General features: G+C 37.6%; 1 protein-coding gene across 1 annotated transcript in view; it reads left to right on the top strand.

Annotated features, from left to right (window-relative positions):
- LOC126094768 (patatin-like phospholipase domain-containing protein 2) overlaps positions 1 to 20898 on the top strand; it is a 31447-nt gene extending 10549 nt beyond the window's left edge. Inside the window, exons 2-12 of the mRNA XM_049909318.1 lie at positions 8232 to 8344; positions 8874 to 8993; positions 9935 to 10123; positions 10241 to 10324; positions 10459 to 10635; positions 10721 to 10896; positions 13351 to 13505; positions 13588 to 13669; positions 16823 to 16979; positions 17092 to 17248; positions 20183 to 20898. Coding sequence (XP_049765275.1) covers positions 8232 to 8344; positions 8874 to 8993; positions 9935 to 10123; positions 10241 to 10324; positions 10459 to 10635; positions 10721 to 10896; positions 13351 to 13505; positions 13588 to 13669; positions 16823 to 16979; positions 17092 to 17248; positions 20183 to 20436 — 1664 coding nt within the window. The 3' untranslated portion in view covers positions 20437 to 20898. The remainder of the gene's footprint in view (positions 1 to 8231; positions 8345 to 8873; positions 8994 to 9934; positions 10124 to 10240; positions 10325 to 10458; positions 10636 to 10720; positions 10897 to 13350; positions 13506 to 13587; positions 13670 to 16822; positions 16980 to 17091; positions 17249 to 20182) is intronic.
- Positions 20899 to 21149: the final 251 nt, after the last annotated feature.

Here is a 21149-nt window from a genome sequence, read left to right as displayed (position 1 = left end):
GCCCTTCCTGGCACAAAGTAACAATGCGGACGCGATCGAACCTTGATATTGACCGTCTAGGCATGGTTGAACTACAGACAACACGAGCTGTATAATACCTGATGGAATAACTGGAACTGATCGGCTGTCGAACCCCCTCCGTGTAATAGGCGCTGCTCATGTATGGTTGTTTACATCTCTGAACAGTCAAAGGGACTGTGTCTGTGATACAATACCCACAGTCAACGTCTATCGTCAGGAGTTCTGGGAACCGGGGTGATGCAAAACTTTTTCGATGTGTGTATCTTTCGATAATGCGCCTAACCACAGAACTCGCCGAACACACATGGAATACGTAATGGGCGTACCACTTTAAGAGGTCAACCCTAATAGGCCACAAACGGTGCAGAAAGACACGAATATTTTGCAGCTATGGTTTTCTGTTAATGTAGTCGCGTGTGTATTTCAATAGCATTTCATAGATCTTGAAAAAAGGAATGCAATGGTATATCGCTATTTCACCTCGCTGGCACGCAAACGTTGCACGATATGGCAAATACTTTATGGTGTCTGCAGATTCGAGTTCGAATTTAGCACTTCACACTTGACACCAGCGCACCAGGAAAACTACGACGAAATATTAATGCTATATGAAATATCAGCCTCTTCCTACTGGCGCACAGTTGGCTAACTCGCTTGACATGAATTTAATAGAAAATGGATATAAAATCCTAAAAACTGTTGTATTTTGATTCTTTCGGCCGCTGGTTAGGAATCTGATGTCGGAACTACGAAATTCAAAATGGCGAATTCAGTATTGTGGATCAACAATTACGTATTTAGCGCATTCATGTAAAACTGTAACCTCAAGTATTGTGAGCTCTCTGATAACGAACCGGAAGTCTAAATTGCCGTGTTTGAAAAGTTTTATTCGATATTTTACATTTTTCAGTCGAGATCTTAGTCACATTTGTTGCGTGTCATTATTGACTGCCTTCAGAAAGGTTGCTATCGGGTTGAGCACCGGGAGAAGGCACGAAAAGCACATTTTACCTCAGGTAGTATGTTTTCTTCAGTTGTTATTTTCAGGACTCTCGAGTGGATGGATCCGAAGATGTCAAAAGGCGATGGAATAAGACATCCATCGTTTTCACACTGGGGTATTTTCGTGTAAATCTTCTCGGTAATGCTGTGTATGCTTATTATGAGCTCACTCTCATACCCAGATAGCCGACCAATCGGCAACGAAGCAGCTTTCATTATGGTATATCCGTCCATATATGTAGGCTGATGTCGGCATTGGGCATTATTACAGAATATTGTGAGTGAAATTCACGTTTATTTCAGTTCTTGTTAGATACATTTAGTTAGTTTTGTTATATATATTTAGTTCTAGAGTTCTCTGTACAAAATTTGAATAGTTCTTCAGCATTTCGGGAAAAAGAGACAAATTACTCGCAGAAATTTTAATCTTGAAAAAAAAATGGCAATTTGCGAAAAAAAATCACAATTCCGAATAGCTCCCCAAAAATTTTATAGATAAACCTGATGACATTTTTGTGCACGTAATGGTTTGAGATAGTTGCAGTAATAAAGGAACACATATTTACCATGTACACTGCCGCACCCCTCGAAAAATCACCGCCCACTAAAAACGTGCAAATATGTGCATGCTAATACATTCGAACTCTTCAACTGTACTATTAATGTAGTACGAAAGTCATTTACAAAAGTGAAGCAACGCAGAGGAAATTTGGTAGCCAACTATTTCAGATAATATCGGTAGTTTAGTTTTAAGGTGATATAAGTCATTACACCGGTTGAAAATGACATAAACAAACCTTTCGGTGTGCTGCCCGTCGTATTTTATACTGACAACTGAGCAGGATCGCTGTTTTATATTAAACAGGCCACACAAACAGTAAACTGAGAAAATATATCGTCCGACTCACTTTTTACCGACAACTGTATCGTATCGACTTGAGACAGCAACGACACGGCAGTATTGGGCAAGTCTGCACCAGTACACAAAATTTCACTGGTCTAAAGTCAGAATGCGGACCTTTTTTTTTCTATTCTATCCTGGATTAGAAGCGAGTTAGCCCGCTGTGCGGCGCAGTAAAGGGAAATCGAAATTACAGCTTCGCAGTGTCGTCTCGTTGCTCCAGATACAGTCTCATTTAACTGCCTATAGGATTGCTATTAAAGGGATTCTACTTAATAAGGATCCATTCATACACCTTTGCTTACCACACAGCAGAAGACAAGCATTTAAGAAATACATTCACTGGCGAGAGAGCATACTCAACTGTCGCCGTACATACCGGGCACATGCTACGGTTAATATTTGTAGATTGAACGCCAATTAGCTCAGGTCTGACAAAAGGCAATACAAGAGAAATATTTTTACTCATTCAGTCGTGTGTATATGCGCTATTGAAAACAACATTGGTCAGCTCTCCAGCTTTACCGTTTACCTATTCGAAACTGTCTTTATCCCTTTCCGGAATACAAAGACACCGTTACCGAACGTGTTCCGTAGTAAACCCCAGATTATGATTTGAGACGTGTTAGTCCTCGTAGAAATTTGCAAACCAGGTGCAATTCGGACGTTGTTGATCTGATTGGGAGGTTTGGCCTGGTGTTAAAAGTTGTCATTGTCTTTGTCACCTAAAGATAATTTTATTCACCCCTCCCCGATTCGACTCTTAACACGGGAAATGCAGCAGAAGTTCTTGTAAACGCTTTCGCATAAAAAAGACGATAGAAATTTATCTCCGAAAGTATGAAACAACGAGGATAAAACTAGTGGATTCCCCTGGGCCTGTTCTCAGAGTGGCGTTATTCATTTTTCTGTTATCACCGCTTACTCAAATGTTGGCTACAACATCTTCAAAGTTTCGGCACAACGCAGTTGGTCGAATATGATGTTGGCGTTGTTCATTTCAGTAGTTAGCAGTTGAAGCGTTAAGATAGTGGTATTAGTCACTTGCTGCATACTGAATAACTCGCCAGACCACTGAACAGATATACGTTGGGTCACAAACAAGCGTACACGTGGTATTGACGTTCTGCGCAGCAGACAGCGAACAACGCTCGCGACCTGCTGGTCTGTCAGTGTCCAGTTATTTTTGGAGACAAACCAACATGTCAATCGATAACCCTAGCATGTGTGTTTGCGCAGCGATTCGATGGCCTCGTTTACCATTCTCGTGGATTCGTTCATAACAGCTATAGGTTAGCAGCTGATGTTTCGATTGTCCTAAAGCTTTTTCATCTAAGAAAGCAATGCGAATTATAGCTTTTAAAGTAAAGTTTGGGGGTCCCTAGGCGTGAGTAGTAGTTCAGCCAGTAACATCAGAAACCATAGTTATCGTATCGCAAAACTCTTACATCTGTAGTCTTCATAAGCATTCGCGTACGCTAAAATTTTATACAGTTTTTTCAGGTCGAGAAATTGTACGTACCTGTGCAGCCGTCAAACATCATAGGGAACAGTAGTGATTTCGGAAGAAATTGCGCAGTGGTGAAGCCATAAAACTCGCCTTTCCTCCCGACCACCCCGATTCGTATTTACGGTGGGCTTCTCTAAGTCACTTTAAGATGGATACTGAAATGTTTGCTTTCACAAAGTCACTGCCGATTTCTTTACCCTTGCCTAGCCACCAGTCTTGTCTCGGCGACATCATTGTCGGACCAGCGTTAAGCCTAACCGGGACGCTGCTTCGATAACACATTAGTATGTTGCATGTAGTGTGAAATTATAGTGTATGACCCCAATTCAAGTGTGATAAACTGGTCTAATTTACAGGACATTCTCAAAGAAAAATAAAAATATTTTATTAAAAAAGGAAAAACACAGCTTACTTTGAAGCTGTTGCCGCGTTGAGTGCGCAGATGCGTTTTAACAAAACAACTTCAATCTAACGTTTTCAGGCGCTGTAGTTGAAACCAAATCAAGCAAGATATTGACGTTAGTCACACCACTACAGTTTAATAAGAAGACTGGATAACCAGTAGAACATGATTATTCTAATTGATTGATTGGCTAGCATTTATCGAAACCAGAGCTTAGATTGGGCATTCCGTGTATTATACATCCAAAATGATGTCTAAGGGTTGTTTTTTTTCCTAGCTATAAGAGTTGACTCATTCGTTCATTCATCAATCAGTCGTGTGTTTCTTTTATTCCATCAAACAGGAGAACATTCAGTGATGCGGAACGTGTTTAGGGATTTACTAACAAAAGAGAAGCCACTGTTAGAAAGTGAAGTATACGTCATATTAATAATAAACTATCACCAAACTGCTTAATACTATTCGGGTCTAAAACAGCTAAATATGAAGTAGTAAAATAACAGGAAAACCGGAACTCTGAAAAAAGCTGCTTCTTTCTCAGTTATGTTAATGTGGTATATATTTGTCTCCTGCTGGTACGGAAGCTTACGTGAATTCATAGGGGTTTTCCAAAGAAAATAGTAACTGAAATTTATAAGAGGTCAATTTGCAATACGCTCTGAACGTAGCCACTTGACACGCAGCTTACAGGATTTTTCAATCCTTAATTGTAGATAATATATTTTGTTCAAAAAGTGGCTGATGAGGTATGATTTTACTTTTCTTTTCAGTTGGTAGAGGTTCCCAATTTATTGGTTACGTTAGAAGAGAGCTTGTTGAAGACTTCAGTACCAGATTATGTAATTGCAGTCTAGTCTGCACAAAGAGGCACAGTCGAGCTACATGACAATTGTTTTTGTAGCTTTCATTGTGATTATGCAAATCACAGTTCTATCAGCATCTGTACTCAGCCATAGGTGTGTGGGTTGTGGACTGTTCAGCGAGAGCTTCGGCTCTGGATACGAGGTATAAAGCAATATTCATCTTCTACTTGTAACACAACCTGTAGACTTCGAACGCTGCGAATGCGGTTTGCTCTGCCTTTGAGCACTAAATTCTCGGTACCTTCTGCTGATGACCCATCCATCCGCATTTACCGTCCCCCCACTCGTGCGCAATAGGTTAATTTCCTTTTTCAAGCACGTGATGTTCTCGCGTGCGCTCGAGTAATGTAATGGTGATAACACCCCTGCATCGTGGACTGTGCTCGCGACGAATATTGGTGCAACGACTAACATATCGCCAGTCTCGAAAATGTTTATGCTTTGCGATCATCATAAGCTAGAAATATCGACATCAAGTGGGATAAATTATGTACACGAGTAGAAAGCTGAATAAAGCCGACAGAATGTGACAAAATTGCGATTGTTAGCCGTCTATAAGTAATGGAAGATTTAGAAATATTTGATACGCTCTAAAAACAATTGCGAGAAACTAAAAATCCTATAAACGAGAGAAAATGTTACTACAGCGATAATTAATAAATACACAAGTTTTTATTTGCTATTTGTCATATCTGCTTGAACTATTAAAAAGAAGTACTTCGCAAACTTGTCTTTTTCACACCCACGGGAGCAGAACTCAGTGACATCATCTCATTTACACGTATTCTGAATTGAATTTAAAAGGTCTTACAAGATTTCCATGAGTCTTCAGCTTCTTCCTTTTCACTGCTTCAGAGATCTGACTGCAGTCTTTTTCGGCTGTACATTTCGAACCGTCCTGTATGCTGTCTAGCTAAATTTGTGTCGTCTTATATTTGCGTGGTAATCATGTCACTAATCAGTCAACCATTATTCGCTAGTCGATTTTCACTTTTCATGTAGAGCTTTCATATTCAAAATTTAATACCTCTGCCGGTAGTGTCACTTTCCGCGGGGAATTCATTTTTGATGTCTGCATATTGGAATTTGGTCCCAGCACTTGAAGCATTAAGCCATATTCTTATCCTTTTTGCGGCAGTCCACCAATTTCCTATTTTTATCAATCCGATCTATTTTATATGATATCCTTCCAGTTATTACGAATTAAATAAAAATGAAACGGCGAACAAGTTTTTGATTTTTGTTTTTCTCTTTTTTGGCTGAATAACACGTGATAAATCAGAAAACAGGTACTTCTCAGTCTCGCTGGCGACAAAAGAAAACTGTGTCGAAGGGGGACATTCTCAGTTCGTTCAGATCACTATTTATCTAGGTACTACGCAGAAACTGCTCAATGAAGGAGAAAGGTGGAAGCTAGACAGCGGCCACGGGTATAAATGAGATAATGAAAATATCCGATACGAGAGCAGACGCACATTTGCAGTCATTTGAGGTCGACAGCCTTACGATTATCAGCTGTGACCCTGCCGCCCATGGATTTTGAGGTCAGAGCAAAAGTGTCAGGAGAGATGTTGAAAATGACGGACAGTGCGCAAACCGCGGAAACACAGACTTAGTCACGAAATAAGTTTCATGGGCTGGACGAAACTGCACAAATACCCACCAATTTTACTATGGCGCGCGACAATATTTGGCATTGAGAGCAGATTCCTACTCCAAAAGATTTAGTCGTGTAAATCTTGATCAGTGCTCAATGATGTTTTATAGTATTCCTTACAGTAAGTGTTCTGTTCAAATTCAGTGAGAAATAATGAAAGCAAAGGCGCCTTTACCATAGTTTGTTGGAGAGAGAGGGTGGGGACTCCTAGACTGCGGGAATGGAGTATTTTTATTATTTCGGAAGACGAATGGCGACTTGTGTAAGTATCTCGTAAAAAAAGGCCCAGTTCCGAAGATGTTAAAAACCTACATAGTACAGACTTTTAAATCATTTTCTCGAAGGAAAACCATAAAACTACACCGTATTTTTTTCTTGTCCCTGAGAACTAGACTGGGGAAGGTCGTGCACGCCCCCCCCCCCCCCTCCCCTTTGCCACCAGGTACGGGTGCCCTGTATAAAGGACACTAACAGGCTCTCAACAGCCTTTTTCTCCCTGGGAAGGATCACGATGTAATATTGTAATCCAGTATTAAGTGCAAGCTAGGAATAAAGTCATTTTGTTCTTGCATTCATCAAATTAAACCTGGATACTTCTAGTACACTTTTGAAGACGTGATTGGTTAGAAACAATGCCTATGCAGTCCAGTGAGCATAGTCACCTAAAATGATTTAATATACCTTTTTCATGATGCCGGAATGAAATTTTCACTCTGTAGTGGAGTGTGTGTTGATATGAAACTTCCTAGCAGATTAAAACTGTGTGCGAGACTGAGACTCGAACTTTGGATCTTTGCCTTCCGTGCGCCAGTGCTCTACCATGTGAGGCACCCAAGCACGACACACGACACATTCTTACTGCTCTCATTCCGCCAGTACCTAGTCTTCTACCTTCCAAACTTCACAGAAGCTCTCCTGCAGACCTTGAAGAACTAGCACTCCTGGAAGAAGGTACTGGTGGAACTGAAGCTGTGAGAACAGGTAGTGAGTCGTCCTTGGGTAGCTCAGATGGTAGAGCACTTGCCCGTGAAAGGCAAATGTCCTGAGTTCGAGTCTCGGTCTGGCTCACAGTTTTAATCTGCCAGGAAGTTTCTTTTTCACGGTATTCACAGGAAACAGTAATCTGGCAGGCCACTGAACACCATAAATATGTATCACAGCTGGATGAATAAGCCAGATTGTATTTGTTTCTCAAAGTGCTCCCTGTAGGTGAAATGCTTTCTATAATAGCATGCATCTTCTGTAATATATGGAAAAATTATTTCACAGAAGTTTATGGAAACTTTTCAGGTGTACTCCTGTACGAAGAACCTCTATAGGAAAAGATTATGACAGTGAAAAGAGGTTTCTATGGGGTATAAATAATTACTGGAGTGTGGTGAAAATATTTGGGAATTTGATTTAGCGAACTGATTAATTTAGACACTGAAGCATAGAATAATCACAGCACCAGTGATCATTATCCAGTACAATAGGGAAGAAAAGAAAATACCACATACCACAATCACATGAGTTGTGCCTTTATTTATACACTTAAATTTCTTTATAAATAGGGGAATGTGCTATAGTGATGTTAGTATCTGGCATTCTGACCTTCAGCATGTAGATGCTGAGGGAATTTTAATATTATTGAAGATGTGCTTGTCTGGACTCCGCAGAAATATTCCATTTAAAATAACTTAATATTTTGTTTTTCCTATTTTGAAAATTATTTTCCACTTTGAGCTGCACTCTTATCTCATGAAACTTGCTGCAGTGTTTAGTAGTTCTTCATTTTTTTTGAAGATGTATTTGGAACATTCTGCTAACTTTTATGATTAGTTTAAGGAGTTACATACAAATAGTAAATTGCAGCATGACATTGTGTTTTGCAGGTGAAATCACAACAGATGTTTTACGTGTTGTACAAGAAGCTAGAAAGAAGACACTGGGACCATTTAACCCATCCTTTAATGTCCAGAATCTTTTGCTTGAAGGCCTCGATAAGGTTAGTAATAATTTAAGTATAACACTATCTTTTTAGAATTTGTTGAGCTGTCTGTCTAACAGTGAAATAGCAGAATCTCTGAAACCACAAATGAATGTTCTCCATGCTTTTGTGTTTAGTCATGTCCTGTGCCCCATAATAATTTGCCCTAAGGAACTCCCTTATTTCACAACACTATTTATTACCATGCTCTTTCTCCCATAGCCTAATCCAAATAGAAAACCTTCAGTGCACTTAATTCACTCACCGCTTTTATGTGATACATCGGCGATGTTCAATTTCAGCTTCCTTTGCGTGGGTGCTATGTATTGTATGAGTAAGATAGAACTATTGTATCTTAACTACATCTCAGGTATTCGTATTGCTGTGTACCTTGCTTAATGCTCTGTCGTTTTTGTAATTTTTAATTTTTTGTGACCGTCATAAGAACAGATTTTTTTTTCCCTGAACCCTTTCATTAATAGCTACAGTAATAAGTATTATGGATTTGCCTCACATGAAGTGAACAGTTTAATTTCTGTGTTTACAGGTACTTCCTGAAGATGCTCACCTAAGAGTGAATGGAAAATTGCATATATCATTGACAAGGGTATATGATAGGAAAAATGTAATTGTGTCGCAGTTCAACAGCAAGGAAGACTTAATGCAGGTAAGCCCTCTGACAAAAATTTAATGCTTTTGATTGTGATTAATCTTGGACCTAAGCAGACAATACAGACAGTTTCTTTTTGGGGAGCTATAAAAATGAAAACATGTTGTACTAAGTATAATTTTGTTTAAAATATAGCCAGTTTTACACTTTTTTAAATGTAGACTTCAAATGTAAAGCCCGTATTTTACCAAGATTAGCAGTGACATTTTATCATAATTTCAAAATGTATGTACTAGCTCCTGTCACAATATTCTGAGCAAATATTTCACAGGTGTGTTCCAGTGAGGCTTATAATCAGATCTCAGAATAATCAGTGGCCCATCTGTTCCCCAATAAAGACCATTGAGTATCTATCACAATTTTTTCTGACTGTAGTTTAAAGTTAATATTCACTGAAACCAAGTGATATGCTTATTTCTGTTTCATTGGATTGAATGTACTCAGTCTGTTATATTGTGAAATAGGCTGCTGCATAATTTCCTTCGCTGTAGCCTTACAAAAGATATCCCCAATAACGTTCAGAGTTATTGTGTGTATTATACAGACTAACAGCTTTCATTTTTATGAAAATGTTGTAAAAAAAATATGTGCAATAGTCATCTTAAGTGCAGTAATAATATATTGACAATGTGACAAAGAAAGCAACATGAGGGTGAGGTCTACAGTAGTTTATCAGTCAATGAGGCAAATGAGGCACTTTGATACTGGACGAATACTCTACAAAAGTAGAGAACATTTGAAATACTTGATGTGAAGGAACTGCTGGCTGTAAAAATGGATTTGCTAAAGTTGCTACTAAGTATACATTTACCTTGACATAGTGCTACGCCTACACAGTCCACAGATCCTTATGGGCTTACGGTTGTGGCTCAGTTACATAAGCATTCTGTTACTGCTTTTGACCTTGTTTATTATGGTATTATTATTGTCATTTGCAGGCTCTACTAGCAAGCAGTTTTGTTCCAGTCTTCTCTGGGCTTCTACCACCTAGGTTCCACGGAATTCGGTACATGGATGGTGGTTTTAGTGACAATCTTCCAACTTTAGATGAGGACACAGTTACTGTTAGCCCTTTCTGTGGCGAATCTGACATATGTCCACGTGATACTTCGTCACAGCTTTTCCATGTGAGTATTTACAATCACAGTTCTATTTTACTAATATTTCACCATAAAAGATATGAAATTATTTAAGTTAACATGTAAGTTAATAGCTGTCTTACCGAGACATTTCTCTTTTCGTAGATAAACCTTGCCAACACCAGTATTGAACTTTCACGTCAAAACGTATATAGATTTACAAGGATTCTTTTCCCTCCTAAACCTGAGGTAAGTTTTAAAGTAAAATGTGTTTGCTCCTATGAAATACAGTAAAACTCTTCCATGCAAAATGAATGCAGCTTCTTTAACAGTATAATAGTTATTTGTCCCATATTCTATTCTGTTGTATAATTCATTTGCAGACTTTAGCAAAAATGTGCCATCAAGGATTTGATGATGCAATGGCATTCTTGGCAAGAAGAAATATGATAAACTGTAACCGCTGTTTAACTATCCATGCGTCATATGAGATTAAAGATCCTCTCAATTTCAGCACAGAGTCAGAATCAAATTGTGAAGAGTGCATTGCACACCAAAGGGTAGGTAAATGTACCTGGAAATTTTTAAGCTGTACTCACATTGTTTTGTTCTGAATTTGTTGCTATAATTATTTTTTTGTTACAGGCTGCAAAAATTGCTAAGTTACCAGAAGCTGTTGTCTCAATTTTTCAAGATGCAATAGCTTCAACTAATAATGGTTTCACTAACTGGATTTTCCAATACAAAGGAATGAAGCTGTTATCAATATTGAGTTTGCCATATGTACTGCCAGTTGACATCATGTATGCCACATTCACAAAGTGAGTCAACATCTTGTGTTGTAGTTATGTTCAACCTTAAGTCTCACAAATAACAAGCAATTCTCTTTATTTCCTCTTCAAAGTTACGTATGTATGAAAACATAATTTTTGAAATTAGTGTGATCGGCAACAAAATGGAGAAGCGTTCCCATCAAATGCGTGTAGTTGGAAACGCAATCATTCAGCCAGAATTGCATGTATGTGGCTATAATGGTGTAATTCCGCCACATGCCCACTCACTATTGGAAGCTGACAGGTAAGCAGTTCAGTGTACTTATGCAACAGCTACAAAACATGACATTGTCAATGTGTTTTGTCAGCTTCTGTGATTACAAATCTGCCTACCTGTGATGCTTCCTAAGTGACATGGGCTTTGTGTGAAATGTCTCCTAGCATTTTGTAACATTTTGTCTAACTTATTCAAGTGAGGTGTGCTTCTGTTATGGTGTTGAAAATTCAACCCAGGCGTCAAACTTAGTCCTCGTTGTTCATTTTGATGTTGAAGATGGTTTACCTGTTACCCGATACAGTATTTTGGCCAAGTTTTGATCACCTATTGTTTTGCTCCATAGTTCCTTTGTGGAATGTTATATACGCTTACAAAAAAAAGTGTTGGAAAATGTCACATTGTGACCAAGCTTTCCATGTCAGAATCTGTTTATGATCAATGTAGTTCAGCACTTAAAATTCTGAAGTCTTATGTGGACTGTATGCTAGTACCCACTCTATTCACCAAATCGGGCATCCTCTAATTTTCCCCTATTTCATAGTAATCTAAAAATATTTGTAGCTCAAAAAACCTTTGTAATCTTATCTGGGGCATCACTATGATGGTACCACAGCTTTCCAAAATCATGAAAATTTTCTTCGTAGTACTTAGATTTTGTTGATCTTGTTCCAACTGGTGTTGGGTCTAAAGTATGAGTTTTTTTGTATATTGTTTTTGTATTAAATTAACTTCCACTGTTAATATTATTTCTTAAAAAAGATAGTGTCAAAACTAGATCAAACTTAAAAAGAAAATGTTTGTGTGTGTAGACCTTACCTTACCTTAGTTTTCAAGTATTATCAAAGTATTGAGGTTATTTCACAATTGTGATGTTGATATGATTTAAGAACCAGTCTTGTCTCATAAGTAGGGACCTGAAAAATTCATGCAAATCGTGGCTCAAAATGCAAAAATTATACAATAAATTGAATTTCTGAGCAAATTGTATCCAGTTGAACAGTTTTATCAGAGATGGCCAGAAATAACTTTTTTCCGTATATAAATATTGAAAAAGTACTCAGTTTTCATTTACTGGAATTGCAAATCATCTATTGAAGCCCAATTTCTAAAGATAATATGCGTAAGAAGTGTTTTCAAAATAAAAAGTGCACAAATGCAACATCGTATCAGTGAACTCAAGGATCTGATGTCACATCAATTCGGGGCATGATAATTTGGTGTGAAGCCAGTCGTGAACAACTGATCGGTCTCTATAAAATACATGTTGTGTGATGCAACATAGAACTCAATCACGGGACCTAGCAGCTTAGAACAAAGAAATGGATATGTTTGACTGCTGGCTAAAGTTCAAAAGTTGGTGTAATGCAGTCAGTTTAACATGGTAGTTTTATGTGGTGGATGTTTGGAACTGTGGTTGCATCAAATACAAGTAGGGCCTAAATTACCCTCTTTGCGATATTATCTACGTCAGCAAGCAGTTGAACATAGCTGTTACCCAATGCTTTGAATTTTGCGTTTCTCGTTGCTTTCTTTTGTGGTTTTGATAACTCTCATTTGCTCACACATACGGCCAACTGCCTGTTTATAATGTCTGCACTCCGCGCTACAATGCGGTCAGAAAGCGAAGCCTGATTCGCTCTCTCATAAAGGCTTACCTTAATCCGCAAACAGTTATTTTTGGTACCACTCCTACCCAGAATACCTTGTCGGTTCTACCTGTAGTGTTTTCAAGTATGAGTCGCGTAGCTATGAATGTCCACGATAGGTGAAAATCAATACTCAGCAGATTTTGTGATTATTGAATAAGGTGGGAAAAGAAAAAAAAATTGAGAAACACCTTAAATTAGAGGCCTGAAAGCGATGTTGTTCTTGACAGAAGTGGTTATTTGTTGAAAGCTTAAATAGAGCCAAAAGGTGAATACGCGAAAAGATCGTTACGGGGGAAAAAATGAAGTAGTTGCAAAAGCAAACATTCCAGTCAAAAAGATGCCAAATGGCCACTATTCCTATTTTGATGCAAGTGAAGAACATGAATTCAGATGTTCATGCACTAATTTATTGAGAATTTCAGAAAAATTTGTGTATAACATTAGAAAATATTACTATAATCTGTTTCTACCACTTGTGACAATTAAAAACAATGTCGGTAAATGCCTGTTCATTAATAATAGCTTGTAATATTATTGTTATTAGTAGTTTCCAAACTTCTGGTTTTATCATCTCAGGTTCGTGGCTGCAGCACCACACATTGGTAATAACTTATGGAATATCAGCAAATTTCTGATTCAGCAGGTGTCAGAACTCTTCGAAAACATTAGTAAAACACAAAAATTAGCAGCATCAATAAACTGCCAACTTGCAATCACAAACTTTGGAGGCTGTAAGTATTGCTACTGAAAATAAATAATTGGAAATAGCTTATAAAGATATGCAGATTGTAACTATTTCATTTCATATTTCAGCTAAATATGACATTGACACTGGAGTTGATGCTCCCTTGAAGTCAAAAATGAATTTGAACTTCACACTGAATATGGCAAGCAGGTATGTCTACACTTTTAATGGCAGTGTAACATTACCACTTCCCTCCACCTATCATTTTTTATCATTATCTGGATGATTCCTCTTTAATTTACTATTACGGCAGAAAGTCAGTACTGCATTTTATTGATCATATGAGTAGTATAGGTTATGTTAATTTTAGGGTGGATGTGAAGTAGGAGATACAGCAGCCCTTTCTTGCAAGGGGATGCTCCAATATGAAATGTAAAAATTTGCTCAGAATTTTATTTACTCACAAAGTATACACTGAAAGAAATGAGCAATAAAAATTTTAGCTGCTGAGAGAGATTGAAGGATTTTAATAAAATTTTTGCCGTTTATTTTTGTTGCACGTAGAACCACTTTTAATAGCAGTTTGTACAGGCCTACCTACAAGTCTACCTACCTAGCATGCAAATCAACAAATGGCAGAAGTAACTGTGACACAGCAAATTGTCACATAGAGTGAAAATCCAAGACTACTGAGATGAAAATTTAATGGTACCAGAAAGGTCACATATCATTAATTTTTGGATAACTTCCAGTTCACATCAACAATTGAACTTCCACAGATTTAATTTTTACAAAGGCAACTAGCAGAGAAGGGGAATTATTGCAGAGTTTGACATCACACTACATTATCTTCCATCACTTCAGTCAATAGTTGCTTTTTTGAAATGGTATAGCAATATTGTTGCAAGTTCTCATAACTTTTGAAATAGATGCATTTTACCTATAATGTGATAGTTCTTTAGTTTATTCCTTGTTGTTGCTTCAAAAATGTGAATTGCTATTGAGCACCTGGGACCAGTTCAGTGTTTTCTTGAAGATATCTATGTCGCATATCAACACAAGATGATCACCACATAATGTTTCTTTTCTCTGTGTAGCAATACTGAGTAAAACTACGCAAATCTTAGATGGGGGATTAAAACCATTTTCAGTAACAAATAAAATTGGAGATACTGCATCTTATGAAGGATATTCATGACCTCGGAGTTAGAGATTTGTGGTACCATATGAATGTGGCAGTAGTCTAATAGAACAGTCCAGTAAAACCATTTCTCAGCACTCTACTCAATGCTACGGGGCTAGTGGCTCATCAGATACAGCAATCTAGGTAACATATTATTGGCTGAACATAGTTAAATTTATTTATTCCATGCAAGTGGGGCTTCAGTGGAGTAGATTCTGAATTTTACATTCTGATAGGAACAGTGATACTGTACATGACATATATGTCATTGGCACTGATGTAATCGCTGATTGTAGACAGGAAGGCAATCATTTAAATCTGTGGGTTTTTATCACCTCTTTGACACTCATTTGTTTCCCTGATACTTGACGATGGAAGATAATGTAACACTCGGAATGTTATACTGATTTGGTGTAGAAAGTCCACTTCATAATACAATATGTTTGTATGCTACATTTTGGTTATGAATGTTTGCCCATTTCTTCATTTGTGACTGTATCTTTTTCTTGTAAGTGGTTAGTTTATGGTTACTGGATTTAAGGGATATACAGTCTATTACGTTTTGTTGCTGCTATAGTTAATACGTAAAACTTGAAAATAAAAATTCAGATGGATTCTGTCATCTTCACTGTATTATATAGGGTGATTCTTAGTAACATTTAAATACACCTGAAGTGATGCAGATGATGTTGAGATAAGTAATGTAATGTAAGACACATGGGCTCACAAATGTTGGGAAATCACTAAAAGTGGATCACAATGTTGAACATATGTCGTCATGTATCTTGCTGCACATGTAGCAGTGGGGCTCATAGATCCTATCACCACTGGCAGGAGGCAGTGTTTTACGTCACCCCACTGAGGTACTCTGTTTCCATTCTTGCATTATCCAGTGTGATATGGTAGTACTTGCAGTAGTGGTACAACAATACAATTTTTGAAACTACAGATGAAAACTGTGTGCCACACTGGAAGTCGAACTCGGGAGCTATGCCTGTTTCAGGCAAATGCTCTACCAATTGAGCTATTCTTGCGCAACTAAGGACCCATCCTCACAGCTTTACTTCCACCTTCCATACTTCACAAAAGTTCTCCTGCAAAACTTGCCAGAGTAGCATACATGAAAGAATGGAGTGCCACCTGAGTAGGAGGCAACAGGGTGCTGTATATGGTTGTGATAAATATGATAGAGTTATCCCAAAATGCTTAATAAGATGAAAATAAAGATTATGTTGATGACCAAGGCAAATGGAAGTCCACTCAGTGCTAAAGGTGGTTGCAAATGTCCGAAGTGACTTCTTGTCTAAAAGGATAAGATATGCTACTTTATTGAACAGAACAAACAGCCTATGGATAAAGTTATGAGTATTTACGTGGGAACAGTTCTTGTCCTAATAGTGGCAAGTCATGTAGAGTTGTGCAAAACATTTCTTTCTAGTGATAACTAAATAGTTCACGGGAACATTCAAATCAGTTTACTACCACAGATACCATATTTTTCATTCATGTAATGTGATAACTGAAAACTTATGCCAGACCAGGCAGCGAAAGTAGACCAATATTACAGGAATAGTCAGACTGTTGTTATAATTCTCACGTATTGTCTCAAGACTGTGGTTGCAAAAACTCCACAGTATTTCTAAATTACAGTTGCTTGTAAAGTCAGGCAGGATGGTACGAGTGCTGGGAGTGTGCTCATAGAAATTCTCTTCGTAGTCACATTGTGGATAGTTGGCATGATTCACTCATGCTGCAACTCGAGAGTGGAAGCAAATTAGTTCTGCAGTCTCATCACATCACTTAGTGTTTTTGCATATTACAGAATCTGAGAACTATGACAGCAAGCACTTTCATCAGAAAGCCTCAAACACCACCAATAAAAGTAAAATCCACATAGTTTACAAATTATTATCTTAGTTCTGGTGTTGCACAATTATCTGATCTCTGTTAGTTTCTCTACATTATATTGACTTTGGATCTAAAATGTTACAACCACTCTTTCATGCCAAAGATTACTGCTTTGCTCTTTGTGCCTGTATAGCAATGAACGTTTCATTCTCCCAGTGACCTCACTTAGACACTGAGTACAAATAAGAAACTTTTAATGTAACTGTTGATAGATCTGCTTTTCAGTCATTATTAATCATATTTCACAAAAGATTGATGAATTTTTCTTTCAGGGAACGAAAGAATATAGTCAGAGCTATAGAACAAAGGAGATGTAGTTCGGCTATGAGTGAGATGCCACTTGATGATGACACTTTCGAGCAGATACTTAGAGTGACATCCGAGCATGAAACAGTCATAGGATTTTATTACCAAGACAAAAATAACAGGGTAAATCCACTGCTACTTCTATTATAATAAAAATGTTTTATCCTAAGAACTTAAAAGTGTAATTCAGTTGTACAGTAGTGCTGGACATTTTATCTGGGTTCTGTTTGTTCAGGTAACAATGACTGAAATATATGATGTGACTGATGTTGATTTACCTGGAGCACTGTCACCTGAAGAGCAGGAGAACAACACTTACCTGCAATTTGATGAAGACTTTGATGACCCTACCTCAAGTACATGGCCATCTCAGCTTACTCTTAATGGGCCATGTAAGTAAATAATCTTTTTTTGTTTTTGTACTTTGTTGGAACTGTTAGAAACAAAAACTTTCACTTTGCACTTTAGTTTTCAATGAAGTTACACAAATGGTGATTACTGGATGAAGTCACACAAACAAACTTTTTTAAAGGAACATTGATCTTTTAAACAAGCAATTTGTAGTAGGGGTTGAAGGAAATGGTGACGAGAATTTATGAACAGCAGCATCAGTCTATATTATTGAGGCTGTATTGTAAGTTTAAGTTATGAAAGAAATACATGTGCCTTACCACAAATCTGAAATAAGTTCACCAGTGAACACATTACACAGTCTTTTATGTGGGAGGAACTCATTCTGTACCTTTAAGTTCAAAATCAGTCAGAAAATAATTTAATTACCATAGTCAGTCATTGGAAGACAAATTTAGTAAATATGGAAATGTTAAAATAACATTCGTCATTACTCAGAACAAAACAACAAAACGTGGTTTTGAGACACTAAATATCTGCCACTCGTGATAAAGTAATTTGAATTGGTAAGGACAAAATAGTGAATGGTTCCCATATTGTTATATGTGAGTCGAGTGATTGGTATTGAAACTTCAGGCGGACAGACAGCAATGTTGCCAAACATGACTTACAGCATTCCGCCCCAGTCTCTATTTGTATGTGTTCTCTAGCAGCAGAAACAAAACCATCGACAACATGCAGGTCATATTTGTACGTGCGAATTTATTTATAGTTGTTACTTGTAATATATTATCTTGAAAAATTGAAAAGAGCTATTTAGTATGTAATACGCTGAAATATCATGAAGTTGTCAAATTTCACAATATAAATGAAAACTATTTTCTCACTTCATTGTCCATGCACAGTTTTTATTTCCATTGTTAAATATTAGCAACATTAATTATTTCTAGAACAAGTGGCTGAAAATTTAGCAGTATATTCTGAAGATGGTACAATATAGTAATAAGTCGATGGCCTGCTCACTCCTCACATTCTTTAGTTTGTTGTAGTTGTGCTAATCAAAAAACACCATTCTCATTACTCTCATAATCTGATTTAAAATAGTCATCTTTAGCACTGCTCAAACTATCACTGCTCCCCCCAGTTCTGTAGTTGAATTTTCTATGCATTCTTCCACAATGCCTTCATTTTTGGCTGCCTCTGTGATGACACTTGTACGTGAACAATTTCATGCCTGTGCCTTTTAGCGATCACATCAATTACATATGTCAGAAATCGTGGTTTATTTTGTGCCACAATTTTGAGTAATTGTGCCTTCTTCAAAACTTCTCTGAGATCCACTTTCCGTCATTTCAGCCGCTGAATAATGTCTTCTTTTTTCATTGTCAAAGTTGGTGTCCTATCATGAAAAATGCAATTGATAAGGGGCATTGCCCATCATAACGCCACTACGGTGACTTGCAAGTGAATGAGAATGAAATGATGATGCAAGACACAACACCCAGTCATCTCAGGGCAGAGAAAATCCCTGACCCCGCCGGGAATTGAACCTGAGACCCCGTGTGCGGGAAGCGAGAACGCTACCGCAAGACCACGAGCTGCGGACTTCATGGTAATCACATCTTTTTTGAACGAAACATTAACAAGCAGTTTGGCACCAAACTGTCCAATATGCCTGCATATAAAAGAATAATTCGCCCTCCTTTTCCAACAGGCACTGCCGTGGTCCCCTTGGGTGTTCCATCACTCCAGCCTCTACATAATGAATGGCTGGTATTAACCCGCGTTTCTCCTACCCATACTACATTTTAGAATCTTGCACCCATGATTCTGTGCAGAAATCTGCACCATAATGGTTCTACATGTGTTCTCTCCATCAATATTTTCTGTCTGTTAAACACTGGATAGCTGAAGCCTATGTCTTTCAGCACTGTACGTAATGAAAAATTGCTTTCTTTAAAAGATCATTTCTCTGAAGTGATGCGAGTAATTTAGATAGTGGGATGTTCCCTTCTCTTATAATAGCCATATATATGATGAACATAGCGTCTTCCTTGTAATCTTCAAAGCTGTCACTTGCTCCTCCTTTCTGGTGTGTGCAGCCTTGTGGCACTCTTACCACACTCTATACTGTACTGTTCTTTCCCTGTTGTTACAACCGTGTTCTTGCTTATTTTCAATGCTGCTGCAGCCCTCATAACAACCTGAGCATCAGGAAATAAGGGCTTACCATTTTCCTTTCCTTTTTCAAAGTCAGTTCTCACCGAACACACCAATTTGCGGGCCTGACTGTCTAGTACACTTTACTTCGTCCATTTCACTCACATGTTGGGCTGGCCCTACTTGTTGCAATTAATATTGTTTAAAAAGAAACAGAAGCAAATAAATACTAACATCAAAAATGAAATAAACCATGAACTGAACTATTAACACACGCGATGAAACGACAGCACTGGTTGCACATCACACTTGCTGGTATGCTCATGACACACGCATGTCAGGTTTGCAGAGCGTTAACGTGGCTTGTGCTACCTGCTCAAGTGCAGTCCGTTGTTGGCTGGCTATCTGTGGTCACTAAGCAATGGAATGACGCTACTGAGCTGTCAGTACCAAAGACTCTTCTCCCAGACTATAGCTGGGTATGTGGTTGTCATGAGACTATAGGGTTCAATAGTCTTCAGGCCTCAACCCTTGGTATTTGTGGAATACTAGTAGTCCTGTGTGACTAAGCACATTTATTATTAAGCTGCTGTTTTGGTATTTCCTTCATTTCCCTGCAACTGTGTTTAATAGTGCCGTACACATCGCTCTTTCCATCTTATATTTAAGAGACCTACACAGTAGGTTTAACTTAATAAGTGAGATAGTATTATCATTATTTATGCTCAACCTTACGTATGAAAAATAGTGTATTGTTTTGTGTGTATTACTTTATTCTTTTATCACAACTCAGTTCCATTAATTTTCTTTCACAGTCTCTCCCTATAACAACAGCATGGCTAGTATTTCTGATATATCACTGGATGATGCTGACCATATTGCTGCAGAATCAGCCAATGTGTTTTCGGATCCAGAAAGTGAGTGGAACGGTATGCACAGTAATGGCTCATTCTATGCCGACACATCACCAGACAATGGTGAACAGTCATTACCAGAGTCGGAGCAACAGACACCAGAAACTGAAAGACTATTGACAAGGAAACCATCCTATTTGGTGTTGACAGATTAAATGAGTCCACAGATTATGTAAAATGACTGATGTACTGCACAACACTCAAAACGTACTGTTGTGAATTACACCGTGAAGATATTCTGCCAATTCAAAGTAGAATTTCTATTAAAAACAGTGTATTTTAAATATTAAACTGTTCAGTGGAGTCATTGCATAATGATAATAAACCTTGCTGCAATTACCTGATATTTACATGCCAGTGTTCATACCAATAAGTCAGTTGAACAGTTATTCATTAATTAGACTCCTAAATCAGCAGTACTACATTATGTCATGTAACTGGTCAGGAAGTTAAGTACACCAACTATCCAGTGACCTTTCTCTGTTGTGAAATGTACAGTCCTTCAAAAAAGACAGAGAAAGCAAGTTTTAAGAACATTGTAAAACCGTACTTAGTAAGTGGAAGAGTTATTTATTATTTAATTTATTTATTTATAAATAAAGTTATTATTAATATGCGAATTTTGTAAAATGTTTGTAAATAGAAATAAAAGCCTCCCAATACCATAGAAACGTAAATTAATTTTGCCTCTAATCTGCTTTTATGAATGTCTCGATGTTCAAACACCTAGAAAAATGTTTTCAATGTAAATTTTATTATAATGACATAATTGTGGACATTTGTCTTCATATTATTATTATTTTTATTATTATTCATAACCAATGAACTGTGATAACTGTATATATGTATTATAATGTAAATATATGCC

This window comes from Schistocerca cancellata, chromosome 8 (assembly GCF_023864275.1).
Source record: "Schistocerca cancellata isolate TAMUIC-IGC-003103 chromosome 8, iqSchCanc2.1, whole genome shotgun sequence".
Taxonomy (NCBI): domain Eukaryota; kingdom Metazoa; phylum Arthropoda; class Insecta; order Orthoptera; family Acrididae; genus Schistocerca; species Schistocerca cancellata.
The sequence above is the reverse complement of the archived record's forward strand: the minus strand, read 5'-3'. Positions and strand labels throughout refer to the sequence as shown.